This window comes from Asterias amurensis, chromosome 13, assembly GCF_032118995.1.
Source record: "Asterias amurensis chromosome 13, ASM3211899v1".
NCBI classification, from domain to species: Eukaryota; Metazoa; Echinodermata; class Asteroidea; order Forcipulatida; family Asteriidae; genus Asterias; species Asterias amurensis.
In genome coordinates this window covers 10,052,156-10,070,323 of record NC_092660.1, presented here as the reverse complement: position 1 = coordinate 10,070,323, position 18,168 = coordinate 10,052,156, and the positions used below count along the sequence as shown (strand labels likewise).

General features: G+C 38.8%; 3 protein-coding genes across 3 annotated transcripts; 1 reads left to right on the top strand and 2 right to left on the bottom strand.

Annotated features, from left to right (window-relative positions):
* Positions 1–1,436: 1,436 nt before the first annotated feature.
* On the top strand, positions 1,437–7,490 carry LOC139946085 (intraflagellar transport protein 25 homolog). The gene is made up of 4 exons (XM_071943688.1): positions 1,437–1,636; positions 2,875–2,981; positions 5,386–5,498; positions 6,002–7,490. The coding sequence occupies exons 1-4, from the start codon at positions 1,545–1,547 to the stop codon at positions 6,107–6,109; spliced, it is 420 nt and encodes a 139-aa protein (XP_071799789.1). The 5' UTR covers positions 1,437–1,544; the 3' UTR covers positions 6,110–7,490.
* Positions 7,491–7,619: 129 nt separating this feature from the next.
* Positions 7,620–18,165, bottom strand: LOC139946084 (mitochondrial import inner membrane translocase subunit Tim29-like). Its single transcript, XM_071943687.1, has 2 exons — positions 18,051–18,165; positions 7,620–9,112 (listed from the first exon to the last, which is right to left on the bottom strand). Exons 1-2 carry the CDS (start codon positions 18,163–18,165, stop codon positions 8,622–8,624), a joined length of 606 nt encoding a protein of 201 aa, XP_071799788.1. The 3' UTR covers positions 7,620–8,621.
* LOC139946082 (uncharacterized) lies at positions 12,903–17,626 on the bottom strand. Its single transcript, XM_071943686.1, has 2 exons — positions 16,647–17,626; positions 12,903–15,501 (listed from the first exon to the last, which is right to left on the bottom strand). The coding sequence occupies exons 1-2, from the start codon at positions 16,764–16,766 to the stop codon at positions 13,438–13,440; spliced, it is 2,184 nt and encodes a 727-aa protein (XP_071799787.1). The 5' UTR covers positions 16,767–17,626; the 3' UTR covers positions 12,903–13,437.
* Positions 18,166–18,168: the final 3 nt, after the last annotated feature.

The following is an 18,168-nucleotide window of genomic DNA, read 5'->3' as shown; positions in this document are numbered from 1 at the left end:
ACCTCAAGTTCTAAATCTGAGGTCTCGAATTCGATGAAAATTACTTCTTTCTCAAAAACTTTGGCACTTCAGAGGGAGCCGTTTCTTACAATGTTTTATACCATCAACCTCTCCCCATTACTTGTCACCAAGAAAGCTTTTATGCTAATATTTTTTTTAGTAATTACCAGTAGTGTCCACTGCCTTTAAAAGGAATGTGTATGCTTTAAATACAAACTTGTTAGTACAGGAGCTTCTGGTTGCAAACAAAAATTTTTGAGGAAACATCAGCACGATGATTTGTCAGTCTTTAGGGCAGGGGTGTGGCTGGAGAGGTGGTGGCAGGCAGGGGAGGGTGAATGTCGATAAAGATGCGGGGTTTTCTCGTCTCTCTCGGTGCGCACTGCGGTGGTGGTTTGTCATTGGTTTGTCTCATCAAGGTCTTATCTTAGGGCCGGGTTGTCACAACTCATGTCCCTAAAGTGACCCACTTATGAAGGCGCCCTTGCATGACCATTGATAAGGACGTCGGATGGACGGACCTTGGACTGCATCCATGCTTGGACAAAGTACAGTATCATCAGCAACAATGGGTGTTTGTTATAATTTCATATTATAAACTAACAATTTTGATTTGTTTACTATAAACAAAGAATTTATGACCGCCGAACGCCCGCTTAACACACCCATACCTAGTTGCGATAACGTAACCCTCCTGGGCGGCCGTCGGGAGGAGGGTTACGTTATCGCAACTTATGGAAAGTAGCTTACTCGGTGCTTAGTCTAATTATTTTATTATTTTTTATTCATGTGGTATTTTGGTTTGTTTTTCTTTCTTCCTCTGAGTTACTTCCCTTTAAAGGCACCGGTCACTATTGGTAACTTCTTAAAATAGTTATTAGCATAAAAAGTTACTTGGTAACGAGCAATGGATAGCTGTTGATTAAAACATTGTGAGAAAATGTAGTTTTAAGAAATAGGTATTTCTCACGCAAAATAATAAAACACTCAGCTGAAGCCTATGATGATGCATCATCTGAAAGCGCACAAACCACATTAATTTTCTTGCAACTTCAAAAACCAACTTTGAGCCCATTTTTTTTTACAGGTTTGTTATTTCATGTTTATATTTTTATGTTTGGATTACACCAAGTCACTGAGAATAGGCCCACTGGTCTTTTTGACATTCTTGCTCATCTGTGTCTTTCCGTATTGCCTGATGCGGATCAAACTAACAGGAGATAGTTTCATAGGTGCTATTTCAAATTGTCATGGATCTAACTATAGTACGTGTAGTTGTTCTGTGCAAGTAGGCCCCCTACGGCAAACTCGTCGCCTATGCATGCTGCTTCTTGAAAGAAGACCACGGGTGTTATTACCGGACTTCTTGAGAAAAGACCACGCGCGTTGATCAGGTGGATTCATGTCAAAGGTCACTCACATTCTTGTTAAAACGGTGTAACCACGGACGCCTGCTGTGTGTGTAGCTCCAAAAGACAACGTTCAGATAGCCGTTTTTTGTCACAAATTGTTCTATTTATTTGTGACTTAACAACATTTGCAGTATGTTTGATGTTGCTTTAAGTGAGGCGGGTGCAAAAGTCGTCCTGACGAGTTCAAGCGATGAAAACTACCCTCCAGAAAACATGTTGGACGGGTGAGTTATGTGAACTTTCGTGTTGACCAGTTGCGATATGGACATAAAATATTTCGACTTCGTCCGCTATCGTCTCCACGGGAAACATAAATGACATGACTGGCATAGACCCAGTAACTGGGGCGCTGTATTCCTTTTTCAAAATGGATAACTTTCCGTATGGCGCCACCACTTTTTCACTCATTTTTACAAAAAGGGATATGTCAATCAGGTAAATTAGATACTATATTATTTTATTCGAATGAAAAAGTGGTGGCGCCATACGGAAACTTTTCCTTCAAAATTTTGACAGTTTCTGTCATACTGGCGCTGTATCCTTTTTCGAATTTATGTCATATTAGTATGACAGAAAATGTCAAGTTCCTTAAATTAAAAGGAATACAGCGTCCCAGTTAAAATTTCGAAAAAGGAATACAGCGCCCCAGTTACTGGGTCTATGACAGGCACTTAACTGAAATCTATTTTTAGGATTATCAAATCTGTTACAGTTCTTTTTAATTATTATTTTTAATGGTCGCAGCTGGTCTTTTTTCTAAAATTAATTAAGTATTTTCTACATACAAGTGTGTTTTTTTATTGAGAATTCTAAATGTAGGATAACTGTTCTATTTAACATAATGCGGGCCTTTATTTATTCTATTTTGTTTATGTTTTAGCTTTCGCTATAAAGCCATTGGACCCTTTCGGTAAACAGTGTTGTCCAAAGCCCACACTTTGTGTACCACAACTTATATACCTGTGAAAATTTTGGCTCAATCGGTCATCGGAGTCGGGAGAAAACAAAGGAAAAACCCACCCTTGTTTCCGCGCGTTTCGCCGTGTCATGACATGTGTTTAAAACAAATCCGTAATTCTCGTTAACGAGAATTTATATTGTTTTGCTGTTTTCTCAAAAAGTAAAGCATTTCATGGAATAATATTTCAAGAGAAGTCTTTCACCATTGCCTTCTGTAAACCTTGTAAGTTATTTGTAAATCTGTGAACTTTTATTTTTTTTTCTGAACCGAAAGGGTCCAATGGCTTTAATAATAATAATTAAGCCTATTGAGGAATCCGTTGTTCATAATGCACTTTATAAATGCTGTTCATTTAATGTAAACTAAATCTATTATTATTTTTGTACACACAAGTTCTGTTTTTATAAACAGACCCTGTTTAGCGTTGTGTAGCAATCTTTACATGAGTAAGAGTACTACATAAATGTAATTATTGTATTTATATATTTTGTTTGTTTACAGTAAACCAGAGACATTTTGGATCAGCACTGGGATGTTCCCCCAGGAATTCATCATCAGTTTCCCGGGACTCATGAATATTAAGACGATTAGGCTCTTCTGTTTCCATGGTGAGGAAGTTGCAAAGATCTATGTTCAAAAATGTTCATCATGTGATCCACATAAACCATTTCGAAACAACATTGGGTGCGTTCAATTAGCTTCCCTGGGTCGACCCGCAGTGCTCACTCAGGTGAGCCCCTGACAAGAGCTAATAAAACGATCACACTCGCCCTATCGTGGTGACGGCATGCTTCTCGGGTCACCCCCAATTGACCCACTCCACTAACAGGGAACTGGGGGCTGACCGGGGTGAGCCCCGTCAAAGATATTTTCGAACGTTCCGGGCAGACCGGGGTCGACCCAGAGAAGCTAATCGAACGCACCCATAATAGGTTATAGCTGGGGCTTCCCCAATTATATTATTGGTCTTGTCCCATTGCAGTTTTGGTGTTGTCCTAACTGTAGCTGGCCTGGGCCCAATTTTATAGAGCTGCTAAGCAGAACTATTTGCTTAGCATGAAATGTCTTCCTTGATAAAAACAGGATTACCAACCAAATGTCCACGTGATGTTTGACAGGATAAACATTTTAACTGAATACAGTGACAAGCAGTACGCAACCAATGGACATTTAGTTGGTAATCCTGTCTATCATCAAGGAAGAAATTTCATGCTAAGCAAATAAGTGTGCTTAGCAGCTCTGTGAAATTGGGCCCTGGTGTCAAATATAGTTGGACCTGTCACAACTATGGCTGGTCCTGCCCCGACTTTAGTTGTTCATGTCTCACTTTGGGCATGTCCCCAATTACAACAGCTGGCCCTGTCCCAACTATAGCTGGTCCTGCCCTGACTTTAGTTGTTCATGTCTCACTTTGGGCATGTCCCCAATTACAACAGCTGGCCCTGCCCCAACTATAGTTGGTCCTGCCCTGACTTTAGTTGTTCATGTCTCACTTTGGGCATGTCCCCAATTACAACAGCTGGCCCTGCCCCAACTATAGCTGGTCCTGCCCTGCTGACTTTAGTTGTTCATGTCTCACTTTGGGCATGTCCCCAATTACAACAGCTGGCCCTGCCCCAACTATAGCTGGTCCTGCCCTGACTTTAGTTGTTCATGTCTCACTTTGGGCATGTTCCCAATTACAACAGCTGGCCCTGCCCCAACTATAGTTGGTCCTGCCCTGACTTTAGTTGTTTATGTCTCACTTTGGGCAAGTCCCCAATTACAACAGCTGGCCCTGCCCCAACTATAGCTGGTCCTGCCCCGACTATAGTTGTTCATGTCTCACTTTGGGCATGTCCCCAATAACAACAGCTGGCCCTGCCCCAACTATAGCTGGTCCTGCCCTGACTTTAGTTGGTCATGTCTCACTTTGGGCATGTCCCCAATTACAACAGCTGGCCCTGAGCCAACTATAGCTGGTCCTGCCCTGACTTTAGTTGTTCATGTCTCACTTTGGGCATGTCCCCAATTACAACAGCTGGCCCTGCCCCAACTATAGCTGGTCCTGCCCTGACTTTAGTTGTTCATGTCTCACTTTGGGCATGTCCCCAATAATACAACAGCTGGCCCTGCCCCAAATTATAGCTGGTCCTGCCCTGACTTTAGTTGTTCATGTCTCACTTTGGGCATGTCCCCAATAATACAACAGCTGGCCCTGCCCCAACTTATAGCTGGTCCTGCCCTGACTTTAGTTAGCCACGTCACAATTTGAGCCTGCCCTCAACTATAGCTGGTCGTGTCCCAGTTATGGTCAGGCATGTCCCAATTATAAGCTTGCCCTGTCCCAGTTTAGCAAGCCACAACTTTTGCTGACCCTGTCCCATTTTGTGTGGGCTTGTCCCAACCTTAGCTGGCACAGTCCCATTTATAGATGGAACTGTCCCAACTAATTGTTCACTGTCCTGCAAAAAGTAGGGTGAACTTCATACATTTATAGCCGAGTTTATCCCATCAGTATTCTACAATAATTGTAACAGTCTAAGCTACGATACTTTAAGGCAGTTGACACTATTGGTAATTACTCAAATAATTCATATCATAAAACCTTTCTTGGTAACGAGCAATGGGGAGAGGTTGATAGTATAAAACATTGTAAGAAACAGCTCCCTCTGAAGTAATGTAGTTTTCGAGAAAGAAGTAATTTTCCACGGATTTGATTTCGAGACCTCAGACTTAGAATTTGAGGTCTTGAAATCAGGCATCTAAAAGCACACAACTTTGTGTGGCAAGGGTGTTTTTTTTCTTTCATTATTATCTCGCAAATTGACGACTGATTGAGCTCAAATTTTCACAGGTTTGTTATATTATGCATATGTTGAGATACACCAAGTGAGGAGACTGGTCTTTACCAAAAGTGTCCAGTATCATTAAGTACATGAAATTAAGCTAGAACATCCCCAGTTCAATAAGACATCTTTCCTTGTATATCCATAACAAGTTATATCTTAATTAATTTCCTGATTGTCACAGTACGAGGGTTGAGTATTCATCGAAGCATTCTGCAGGAACCACAAGACTTTGAAGTCATGGATGAGAGAGAACTGACTCCATCGGATGCCTCTTTACAGATGGAAGAATTCAAGGTATTAAATTCCTTCTTCTGTCGGGGTGTCATGGCCGAGCATAAGAGCATCTGACTCAAGTTCTGGTGGTTCATCGGATGTGGTTTTGAATATTAACTTAAAAACTGACTTGGTAGCGAGCATTGGAGAGCTGTTGATAGTATAAACATTGTGGGGAACGACTCCCTCTGAAGTAACATAGTTTTTGAGAAAGAGGTAATTTCTCACTAAAATAACAAAAAACTTCCAGCTAGAAGTCTTTGATTCTTATCTGAAAGCACACAAATTGTCCAACAAGGGTGTTTTTCTTTCATAATTTTCTCGCAACTTCGATGACCGATTGGGCCCAAATTTTCACAGGCTTGTTATTTTATGGTTATGATGGGATACACCAAGTGAGAAGACTGGTCTTTGACAATTACCAAATGTGTACCTTCCCTTTAAAATCTATGCCAGATATATACTTTGTTGGGGTACCTTATTGTTTGTGCTGATATTCAAATCTCTGCTTTTTCTTTTCACAGTTTGACTCAACGACAGCACGGCACATGAAGTTTGTCATCAAGTCTGGATTTGACCATTTTGTGTCGGTGCACAAGTTACATGTTGATGGCACAGCAGTACGAGAATAAGAAATGCTACCATTGGCAATAACTTTGTGTATCAGGCATAGAATTTTCACCGGGGTCATGTCCTTAGTTGCCCCTGGTCTTGGCCTTAGTGTCCCTTCGAAATTGTCCCTTAGACTTTCAGATTTTTACAACTTGGAAGTACTCTTTGCAAAATGAAACCGGATTGGCCCTCTCATAGACATTCCAGGCCTAGTGTTTAGTTGAAAAGATGCATTTTGTGCAAGTTACATTTCTGCGGGTAACTACGAGAGTTGGTGATTATCTATGTTGGGTTTCCAACGATCAAGTATACAGTGAGTTGTATTATTAACCTTTCATCAAAGGAACCAGACTAAATTCCTTCCAGCCTCATTTAAGGCCTTTTCCAAACCATCCTCGGATTGGCCTCCGGTTCAGGCTTGGGCTCCATCATAAATTTGGAGCAGTGTACATTTTAGAACGGTGTTTACAGCATCAAATGGAACCTGGGGCTGGAGATGGAGCCTAGTCCAAGGTTTGGAAAACACCCTTGATAGAAACAAAGGTCAGTGTTGAGGGAAAGTAGGAACCTCTTTCATTCAGACTGGTTTCTCTACTCATTGTTTATAAGCATGATGCAATTTATCAGAAACTCCCGAGGACCATTTCACTCCAAGTAGTTTGACTGGCTAGTTCAGTGTTGAAAAGCATCTTCAAGTTTGGAGGGTGATAACTATATGCCAAGACAACTGGTCCTGCTGACCAGTCACTGAAAATGTTTAGGGCAAACCTTGAAGGGGCAACTCAGCAGCCAAAGCTTCAGACTTTTATTGCTGAACTAAAAGATCGCATTCACTGCTTTATTTTAGATGTCAACAATAATTGTTATACCTCGGTAACAAACTGTGAAGTTTGATTGGTCAAGAACCAATCATGTGATGCGCAACAAAAATGCATGTTACATGGCTCGACGGGCCGAGTAACATGAAAAGTGATGTACACCGGTGTACATCACCTTGATCGTTCCCAGCGTTGGTCGATTTCCAGCGCTGGTGTACGAAACAACCGCGGGTTCGAGGGAATTGTTTCTTGTTAGTCTATTTATTAAACAATGAATAGTCAGTCGTAATAATGTTTGAAGATGACAACAGAACTTCTAGAAGAGGAGTAACAATTAAACAAAGGTATAACAAAACAATTGTTGCACGCTGTGACTGGGGTCCATGGGTTTTGTACACCCTCGACGTGCAACAATTGTATACTGACATATGAGACAAAGTGCAAAGGTGTACACTGTAAACAGAAGTTAAGTTTTTATTATCACTGTTTTAGAAATAAAATTGTATGGGTGTGTATATTGTACAAAATTGACAATTGTAAATATTGAAGTTTCATGAATAAAGTATCATGTAAAAAACTCAAATGGAACATGCATTAATTTAGTGTCTGTTAATTTGGATTCAGACATCATCCTTGGGCATGACTCTTCATTGGGGCAAAGAAGGTAAGTGCCTCCTTTGCCCCCTGTGGCTGATTTCACAAAGAGCTAACTAAGATTGATCTTAACTACAAATCAATCGAAGTTGCTTGTTTGATGTCGCAATACAATCCACGGTAATGCTGACAATTTGTCTCGCAATGAATTTTATTGCTTTGTGATATCAGCCCCATGTCTTGATGCCCCTTGAAATGCCCAAAAGAAATGTTCATCCTTCATTATATGCTCATTATGCAAATGTCTTTACCCTTGCAAAAAAGGAGTATACTTGAATGTGTTACTGTAGAAACTACTAGAAGTTTATGAATATGTGCTGTGGCAAAAACAGCAAATTCTCCCCCTGTGTTTGGTACAGTACTTATATTTAAACCACTATCAGGTAGTTGGACATTAGATCCTAGTTAGTTCAGGCCAATATTCGGCCTACTGTAATCCCATTTCCGATTTTTGCCCCTACAAAAAAATCAGCCAAATTTGTACTACATGTACATAATATACATAGTCTGAAAAAAGGAGCTTATGGCTATAGATGTATCAAATTTAGACCATCTCTTTAGTAGCACAGATTTCAGTGTAGTAAAAACTACCTGGCATTTTAGACTTTTAAAACATTTCTTTTTTTTCCATCTCCATTCCAACTTGAAAATCTGCCATGGATTTACCCACAACATTTCAAGAAAATTATCAGAAGTACTTTTTGTTCTAAAAAAAATGAATGAGCAATTAATTAGTTGGTTATTGTTTTTGGTTACTTTCCTGATCAGCCTGACCTGCAGGGGTGAGAGTAATGGCTGACAAAAGTCTGAAACTGGGATCAAAATTTTAGGACAGATGTTCGTTGAAATGATCGGCATTTCTCACTTGTTATAACTCCCAGGGTTTTAACAGATTTCATGAAGCTTTTAGGAACAGTGTCCTCAGCACTAGAGAAGTAGAACACACAGAATTGGAGTTAATAATGTGGGGAAAATAATGAGGGAGTTTCTTCATCAGGCTGACTCAAAAAGTCTGAATTCAGATAAAACTCATCCCTGTACCACTCGATTCCAATTCCAGTTAGCTCATCTTCCCCTCAAATTCCTCCTCATTGATGTCAAAGTCCACCATGTTTTTCTCTAAGAAAAACCATCTGTTCATGAAGCCAACATCCAAGATCCGCTTATCAAAATCCCTCCAGCCCGGTTTCATGTAGTCGCACTGTGAGTCGTACAGATTCACCTCTTTACTGTAATTGTCCCTCCACATGATGGAGCACACCACTAAATTCATCCGTCGGATCTGCCCCTCGTTGCGAAGCATCATCAACGACTGGATGTAGGCATTTGTCTTTGGGTTCCTGATCGCATCACTCAAGAGAAGTACATCGTTGCAAGCGTTCTGCAGCGATACATGGTAGGATTTCTCGTCAGGGTTGTTCCACAGTGCTACAACGGAGCAACAGAAGGCAGTTGCGTAGACGGCAGCTTTGACTGGGCGAGCTCTGGCATCGGTGAAAATATCTACTGTTGCACCCTTGTAATCACGTGCAACATTTGATACATATGTGCCTGAAAGATCATGTTGAGGTTAAAGTTAAGTTATTATTATTATTATTTATTATTTATTCGGCCAAGATTTCAACAAACAGTACAAGATACAATATTACCGTACTAAAGAAATACAACAGTATAAGAAACAACGAATGTAAACTTATGACACCTAGAACAATTGTAAACCAATGATTGAATGAGACAGAGCACTGGCAATCAAGACAAGACAATTATAAAAACAGACAGGACAAGCCCATTCTAAGATGGCCAGGATTAATAAAAGTGAACCTAACCACTGTGACTCGAAAGCCTATCAATCCAATCTTAAAATGGGAATAGAATCTTTAACAAACATTTAAAAACAGTCTCTAAAGATAAACTTTAAAGTATGATTGAGAGAACAGAAATTGTAATAAAAAATGAAGAACACCAATTGTTGGGAGATTTTATATAGCAGCCATCTACATCATAAATTCATATTGAATGTAACTTATTTTTTAACATGTTTAAATAGTTGTGTAGTAGTTACAGTCGTTTGACCAGTTCCGGATCACTTTTTGAACTCATGGGTTTTTTTTTGCCTTCTCTTCAATATTTTTTAACAAACAAAGGCAATCAGTTTACCTGAACATTTCATAAAACTCACCAAGTATCCATTAGCAAAAAAAGAATAATACTTTTAAAGTGGCTTCGAGAATAGTACTGTCACCCGTTTGACCAGTTCCGGACCGGTTGAATTTATTCCGAATCAGTACAGCGCCCTCTATTGTAACCCAATACTCCCATTCATAAAACTGTTACACAATAACACAAACTTCAGAAAAGTGTGTTGACATGGACGTGTGGACCTCTCTCTATCGTTATATTGTTATTTATAGTTATTTTAACTGGCTTGTTTCTATTAAACAAAAGTAAAATATTGTTTTAATTTTTTTTTAGTTATTTACTCTTCTATTATTTACTCTTCTCTTTATTTTATTTTTTTTGTTTGGTGAAAATGAAGGGGGGGGGGGGTTGCACTATTATTAATGGAGAGATGGAGGGTTATGGAATAAAATAAGGGATACTGGCAATGGGGCAAGTAAACAGTGTTTATTTTAAATTGGTTTTTGCCTCGTGTAGCATGAAGGAGGGAAGACGTCTTTTAAATCAGGTGATCACAAAACTGTTGCAAAAAACTCCACTGTGTTGAAATGTCAAACTATAACTTCTTGAGCAAAACATTTATGCAATATATAAAAACTCCCGTTTTTTATTTGCCCCCATCTTTATTGTTTTTATTGATTTTTTTTAAACAAAGTAATTTCAGTTATAAAAACAAAATTTGAACTCATTAATCAATTTATTTATTTACTCTCCTTTTTTTGTTTGGTGATTGGAGTGGGCGGGGGCTAAGGGAAGGTGGCAATACTATTATTGATGGAGGGGTAGGGTGGTTACTGGAATAAATTAAGGAATAGTAGGGCAAGTGAATATTTTTTGGTCGTTTCCCCTCATGTAGCATATATGGAGGAGGAAAGACTGGTCTTTTAAATCAGGTGATCAAAACTCACCATTTTTGGGAGAAGACAAACTCAACTGTGTTGAAAGAATGTCGAACTATTTTATTTTGCAAAATAACGATAAAAACTCTTCTGTTTTGTATTTGCCTTGCATAAAAAAGTACAGACAATTGGCAATGGCCCCGCCTCATTGGCCCAAAGTTTTTTTCAATTCAGAACAAATTTTGTTTACTTGTGAGATTATTTTGCATTACTTATAGCCAAGTCAACTAAAAAACTGTTACTGCAGGTATTCTGATGAAATCAGAGGGCACCCATTTTCACATAAATTTTAAATTGATACATTGTAATGTATATCATTGAATATTATGAAGAAAACAAAATGAAAGAATAAAATAACCAGCCTGCTGAGCAGCAATGGTAAAGGATGCAGTTTAGCACAAGAAATCATTTTTTGGTCAACTTGGCTTAAAGGCATATTATCACGAGAGACATACCAACAGTCTTACACAGACATAAACTTATTAGCACATAAAACACATTCATTTTTTGTTAACACAGTTCAATATTTTATTGATACTTGAAAAGTTTCTTTTGTACAGTAATCTACATGTAGTTTAATATACATCATTGAGCTCAATCCATGAATCCAAAAAAATGAATGGGGTGGTGGTAATTAAAACATAAAAATCATGTAAAAAGAAATTTCTCTGTCACATTAGAAAAAAATCACATTGAATTATTGCTTTATCAAATATTGCTTAGCATGTAGTGTGAGATATAAACTGGGCTTAACCAAGCAGTGCTCCAAGGTGGAATTGAATTTTGGAAATGAATTTTGGAAAATGCAAATTCCCAGTTGTTTGATCCCCTCTAGGCTGAATTGTGTAAACATTTCTATATTCACTAATGATTTATAATCCACTAATGATGTGTACAAATGAAATATATTCTTCTTTCCCAAATACATTGAATTGACCTTTTGACCCAAACCAAATTCCCTCTTTTAAGGTACATGTACAACCCTATTTTTGTACTATGTAGGTCTCTGTAATTTTTCAAAATCTGCTCTTGGCAACTCTGCTCTGGGCAATTAAGAGTACATTGCCTATTTCAACATGAGGGTTACTTAGGTTAGAGCAACTAAATATTCCCCACTTTCATAAAGGATGCTATCTATCATTTCTATTGAAAGAGAGTACATCATAAAACTGAGTTCGTTGACCCTTGGGACCTTTGATCCCCTCTTTAAAGGCACTGAACACGACTGGTAGTTGTCAAAATCCAGTATTTTCACAATATTTTATACTATCAACAGCTCTCCATCACTTGTTACCATGTAAGTTTATGTAGTTTTACATGTAGTTACCAAACATGTACAGTGCCTTTAACGTAATCTTTTATTAAAAAAGTAAGATCATGGACTTTGTGTAAGTGTTTCATCTTTCATCCCAGAGCACTGCTCCATCTTCAGACATTAATTTCATACATTTTCCTTCTGGCATAGCTCTCAAGGCGGTCACTAGAATATCACCTAGGCCTGGTCTATCTCCGACAACAATATATGTACATGGTATAATCACGCCCCCACCTTTATCAAACACGGATGGCCATGGAGCAAAACTCTGAACTGGGTCTCCAGTAGTTTGTGCATATATTTTACCCCCAGATTGAATAATTGCTCTAAATGCAGAACCAAGGCCCCTTGGTGCATGCCCTATTGGCAAACCTGCAACATCCTGTAACTTTAAATGCTTTTTGACATCTGTAATCAAATTATGTACATCATCTGAAAATGAATCCAAAGAAGGGATCCACACAAGAGTTGCATCTTGATCATTTATATTAGTGTATTCCAGGTCAACCGGTAGAAATGTTGCAGGAGTTGTTACTGGTGGCTTAATTTGGTATGCATGATAGCCTTTAATGACAGAATTTAGAAGTCTGTACTGCACACCATTCGTGTTGATATTGCTGCTGCTGCCAAGCTGAAAAGAAAAATTGTGTAAACTTAATAGTGCTTATTTGTGGTGCTGCCATATACTGTATAAGCAAGCAAACATGTGTACTAAAAGACACTAGACACTATTGGTAATTGTCAAAGGCCAGTCTTCTCATTTGGTGTATCTCAACCTACATTGTAGATGCATAAAATAACAAACCTGTAAAAATTTGAGCTCAATCGATCGTTGTGAGATAATACTGAAAGAAAAAAACACCCTTATCATCATTCCGAGCTCTCGAAATCAAAATTCATTGAAAACAACTTCTTTCTCAAAAACTAGATAACTTTAGAGGGAGCCGTTTCTCACAATGTTTTATACTATCAACCTCTATCCATTACTCATTACATAGTAAGGTTTTATGCTAATAATTTTGAGTAATTACCAATAGTGTCCACTGCCTTTAAATAAAGCCAGATAAAAGGTGAGATTAGTACATGTAGTAACTTGTTTATTTTGACAGGACCAGGTGGGATCAAATCAATTATACACAATTTGGATTAACCATTTTGCGGGATGCAACTGCCCCCAAAAGTTATGCCAATGCAAACAAATATCTTGTTAAAGACACTAGACACTACTGGTAATTTTCAAAGACTATTCTTCACAGTTGGTGTATCTCAACATGCATACAATTCTAAATCTGAGGTCTTGAAATCAAATTAGTGGAAAATTACTTCTTTCTCGAAAACTTCAATGTACGTCACTTCAGTGGGAGCTGTTTCTCACAATGTTTTATACTAACAACCTCTTCCCATTACTCGTAACCAAGAAAGGTTTTATGCTAACATTAAATAACTATTTTGAATATTTACCAATAGTGTCCACTGCCTTTAATTCAAACCACACATTCATGACAAACAAACTTAGTGACACTATGTTCCAACAGTGCATCTGGGTCATAGGCAAGGGTTGAAGGAACACACGTTTGATGCATCCATTTAAGGCACCCATCACACTGTATCCACAACAGATTATCCCCCATATGGACATTGTGTTCATAAGAGATGTTGCACACTGTGCAAAATGTCTCTGTGCTTGTCGGGTTGACTTTTGCAGAACGACTCAATTTCTTTAGATATCTTTTCTTGGCATTTTTCTCCATCTCTGCTTTATGTCTTATCTTCTTTAGCTTGTGCAAGGCCATTTGCCTGAGACATTTAGATGAAGTTAAATTGTCAGGCAATGAAGAAACAAGAGTGTTTGGTCGAGATGAGCAAGATGGTCCAGCTTGTGGGAATGTGAGGGCATCTTGCAAAGTGGAGGATATCATGGATGCTGAGGATGTAGGCTGTGTGGAGTCAGATGGGTTGTTTGGTGTGCTTCCTATTTGTTCAACTGCAGCAGCAAGCATATCCAGCCCACAGAGCACTTGGCTCTCCTGTGCGGGAGCATGCGGTACTGAAGATGTTTTTGCTGGTACTGCTTTCAGTTTGAGCTGTTTATATGTCTCGAAGCGTGGTGAAACAGTACCAGCCATCTCCCCTCCGTTACCCTCATTAACAATGGACATCCTCTTCTCATACTTAGTAAGTGTGTCTTTGTCCAAAACTGACTGGAAGACCTGAAATGCTTGATCAGCTCCTTGTACGGGGGCACTTGTGGCAGCCTCAGCTGTAAGTGTACTTGACTGAAATGTCAAAGATGGCTTCAGCTTGTCATTAGAAATGGCTTGTCTGTTTATTGGATGAATTCCTGATGACTTGAAACTGTTCACAATAGTTAGAGGCTTGTAGAATGCAGTAACGGTTTCGTTGAGCTTCCTTGGGAAAGTCGCTTTGTTGATTGGTTTCCCTGGGTTCTCCTTTGTATTTCTTTTCACCGTTGTATTCCACTGCCTCTTCAAAGCACCAAAAATACCAACATCCAGGGGTTGCATCAGATGAGTTGCATTTGGAACAATTCGAAAGATTTCGATTCCATGAGCAACCGCATAGTCAAATGTAGTGACATCAATATGGCATGATGCACTGTCAATGAGGAGAATAACTGGTCGCTCAGGACCGGCATGTCTGTCAAAATGATCCAAGAATTTCAGGAAAGTATCACTATCCATCCATCCCTTCTTTGTGTAGTGGACGGCTGATCCTCTTGCTGACCCAACCAATGGATCATACGCTGTGGGACATGGCTTGGGGAAAACAAAGAATGGTGGCATGAGTGCTCCTTCTGCACTGCCACAAAACATCACCGTCAGTCGCTGCTTCGAGGATCCCCCAGAGAGATGTGGTAGTGAACTTGGATATTCTGACTTGGTGGGTCCTATCACATGCCCCGATTTGCTCCCCATCTGAAATCCGGTTTCATCTGCATTCCATACTCTGTGTGGTTTGTCTAACAATTGCAGATCTGACACAAATTCTCTGTAACTATCAAACCATTCAACGACTTTGTCTTGCGTGACTCTTACTCTTGATGATTCAAGGACTGAATCCTTTCTCCTTTGCAAGACATCAGAGTTTCTCGCCATGAATGCATAGTACCAAGTGTAGCTGGGTCTGCTCGTCTTGAAATTCCTCTTCTCCTTTATGAGCAGTCCCTCAACAAAATCAAGGAAGTCTCCTGGGGACAATCCCATACCTCTCTTTGCCATTTCTGATAGCCATCTAGCAAGAGCACGCTCTTCTTCAGCATTGAAAAATGGCACTGGACCATTCCTGCTGTCTACATCTACCTCCCCGGAAACTCTTCTGTATAGAAACCCATAGGACAAATTATATTGTCGAGCTGCATTTCTAATTGACATTTTGTTTTCAACTACCTGATGAACTGCTTCATTCACGTTGGAGGCTCTGTCAGAGGATCTGGCATTGAATCCCCTGGAATACTTGTTACGCCCTCTTCTCTTCTTCGGGGGTTGACTGGAGGTCATTGGCGTCTTGTTTCTTTTCCCCATTATCTTCTGAGAAAGAGAGTGACAAAAAATAGAAGAATCAATTACTTAATGCAAACAAAATTGCACTTAAAAAAGATTCCTAACAAATTATAGTATTGTTGCTCATAGACTACAAAAGCATTCACAATACTATACACTTTTTTTTAAATGCTAGCTATCCATTTCATAAGTTGCATTGGTTTCATTGAAATTGCACAGTCTGTTGTTTTTTTAACTATAACAGATATTAAAACAGGCAATAGGGTTCCTCACAAACCCCAACTAGCAAAGCAATTTTTAAATCCTGCTCTGTACATTTTTTGAAACAGTATACTAGTCTAAATAAAAAAAATACACACCCAGCAAAAGGTATGAAAACATGTGAAAATGTTAGGCCTACAGTTAAACTTAATGTTAAGGGCCTTTGAGACAATAGGGTTAATAATAATAACTTACTGGATAATGACTTATATTAAAATATTTTGTAATCGAGTTCAACAAAGAAAAATTAACTAGAAATAGAATAGGATTTGAACCAACAACCTCCCGTTTAACAGGCCACTGGCACTTTTAAAAAGGCTATGCGTTCTTCGAAACAAAATCCCATAATTGGCATAAATGGGAGCCCCCCCCCCAACATTGTTTGACCCATTCTGCGTTCAACTAGGCCTAGCTTTTAAATAAACAAGCTAAACTGATCTATTCTATGTGTCCCTAATTATTGATGGCTAATGCGAATAGGCAAGACGTTCATTTCAGTGGGCCCTCATATTCGTGAAGCTGTCAAGTGTTAAATTTTGCAAGGCTAAACAGATTGAAATGAAAGAAATATAAAGAGAAGAAAAAATGAGAAGAAAAAAACAGCCACAGATTACAAGCAAAAAGAAATTGTAAAAACTTGCCCCATCACCGCTACGTACAATCTAATTTAAGTAAAGCCTATTTAATTTCACTAATTTTCAGTTTTCTAAATCTAATGATTGTGAATGTAAAAATATGATTAAAAAATTAATTCGAAAACCTAGAGACCCAATTCACAGGAACAGTCTCCGACTGCCCCTGTATTTATGTAATCATGTTATTGTTAGGCCTAACCCTCATAAAATAAAAATTTATTTTAATATTTAGGTGTTAAATTAATTAATTAATTAAACATTCAAATTAAAATTTACCTCCAGTCCAGTTCTGATTAGTTTTGAAACCTTGCGTTGAAGACTCGGTGACCAAAGAAACAATGAAAAGATAGGGGTCAAACCACAGAGTACTACAGAGCAACTTCCATCCAAATCCATCAGTCCATAAGAAACTGCTTGTTCGTCTGTCCGGCCTGGCCCTGACGACAGCACAGCAGAGCACTGCCGCGACAACGTCGATAACAAAACAGCGCAGGCAAGAAAAAGTGAAGCGCGCCTAAAAGCAAAATTGACCCGAATATCTCACTCTTACAGACCTCACTTCTCCTTTTAGACTTTATTTTCTCACCAAAAAATTAAATCCGTACAAGAATATGCAAAAGTAGTGTAGATTAACAGTCCTATTATTAAACAAAACTGCAGAATTATACTCAAATGTTGCCGATCGTCTGCTCAAAAAGCCGACCTCCATCTTGAAAACTAAATGTAATCATACCGACGGCTGTTGTATGCAGTAGTTTTACATTACTTGAACTAGTACAAAAACGCCCGCTTCCTCTGCAACTAAAGAAATAAACTTTGTGCAACAGCCGTATGGTTTTAACTAACGGAGTGCGCCACCATTTGGGGTACACCGATGTTTTCAAAGATTGAGTGATCCGGAACTGGTCACAGGAACAATGCGTCACAACCAACGATTTCGGTAATTTTATCTCGTCAAAAAAAAAAGATGACTGCTCTAATTTAGCTATTAGTATTTTTTACACCTTTTTACCGTTTGAAATAAATGTTAATCGTCCTAGCGCTGCAATTTGAAAGGTGAGCAGTTTAACAGCGTTTTTTAACAATGTTTTTTTTTCTTTTTTCTACGATCATTTTTGCCGACAAACTTTAGAAAAATTGCCATAATATATTTTTTCGATGATGTTTGGCACCTTATTTTGGGTTGGTTGGTTTATTGGATGTGGTTCTGCATATTCATTAACAGAAATTGGTAATGTTACAAGTAATTTAATTATGTGGCTGCTTCAAAGTTTAAGTGATCCGGAACTGGTCAATGATCCGGAACTGGTCAAACGACTGTACTAGTTATTGTTAATTTAACACAAACTTAAAACATTAATTAAACTAACAAAAACGCTGTGATTGTGAACACTCTACACTGTTAATGTCTTGACTCAACGCAATGACTGTACAGCTCTGGCTGCAGACTCTTCGTCTTCACAAATAACATTCACGCTTCCCACTATGTTCCCACACACACACATGACTAAAAATGACAGTCCTGCCGCGCCTGACATTCATGACTACACTCGATCGTGTACACAGCCAGTCTCTGCTGACATAATAACAGGAACACACAGTGGACAGTCAAGGTAGTTTAACTGTTAGCGTTTAAATAATCAAATAATTGACCCATCAAATCAAGTCATGCGTACTTACTTGCTTTACCGACCCAGCCCTCCTTAAAACGTTCCGGAACCGACACTTTAGATCGAGAAAAAGCATTTCTAAATACCCCAACTTTTAACTTTCGGACCACCATGGAGGCAGCCATCTT

What these genes read in the sequence shown, in the direction of transcription:
- LOC139946085 (XM_071943688.1), top strand. Translation starts at nt 1,545, where the DNA reads ATGTTTGATGTTGCTTTAAGTGAGGCGGGTGCAAAAGTCGTCCTGACG. An exon ending in TAGGCTCTTCTGTTTCCATG is followed by an intron (nt 2,982 to 5,385) that starts GTGAGGAAGTTG and finishes TGATTGTCACAG; the next exon opens with TACGAGGGTTGAGTATTCAT. An exon ending in TACAGATGGAAGAATTCAAG is followed by an intron (nt 5,499 to 6,001) that starts GTATTAAATTCC and finishes TTCTTTTCACAG; the next exon opens with TTTGACTCAACGACAGCACG.
- LOC139946082 (XM_071943686.1), bottom strand. Translation starts at nt 16,766, where the DNA reads ATGGATTTGGATGGAAGTTGCTCTGTAGTACTCTGTGGTTTGACCCCT. An exon ending in TAATCAGAACTGGACTGGAG is followed by an intron (nt 15,502 to 16,646) that starts GTAAATTTTAAT and finishes TCTCTTTCTCAG; the next exon opens with AAGATAATGGGGAAAAGAAA.
- LOC139946084 (XM_071943687.1), bottom strand. Translation starts at nt 18,165, where the DNA reads ATGGCTGCCTCCATGGTGGTCCGAAAGTTAAAAGTTGGGGTATTTAGA. An exon ending in GGGCTGGGTCGGTAAAGCAA is followed by an intron (nt 9,113 to 18,050) that starts GTAAGTACGCAT and finishes ATGATCTTTCAG; the next exon opens with GCACATATGTATCAAATGTT.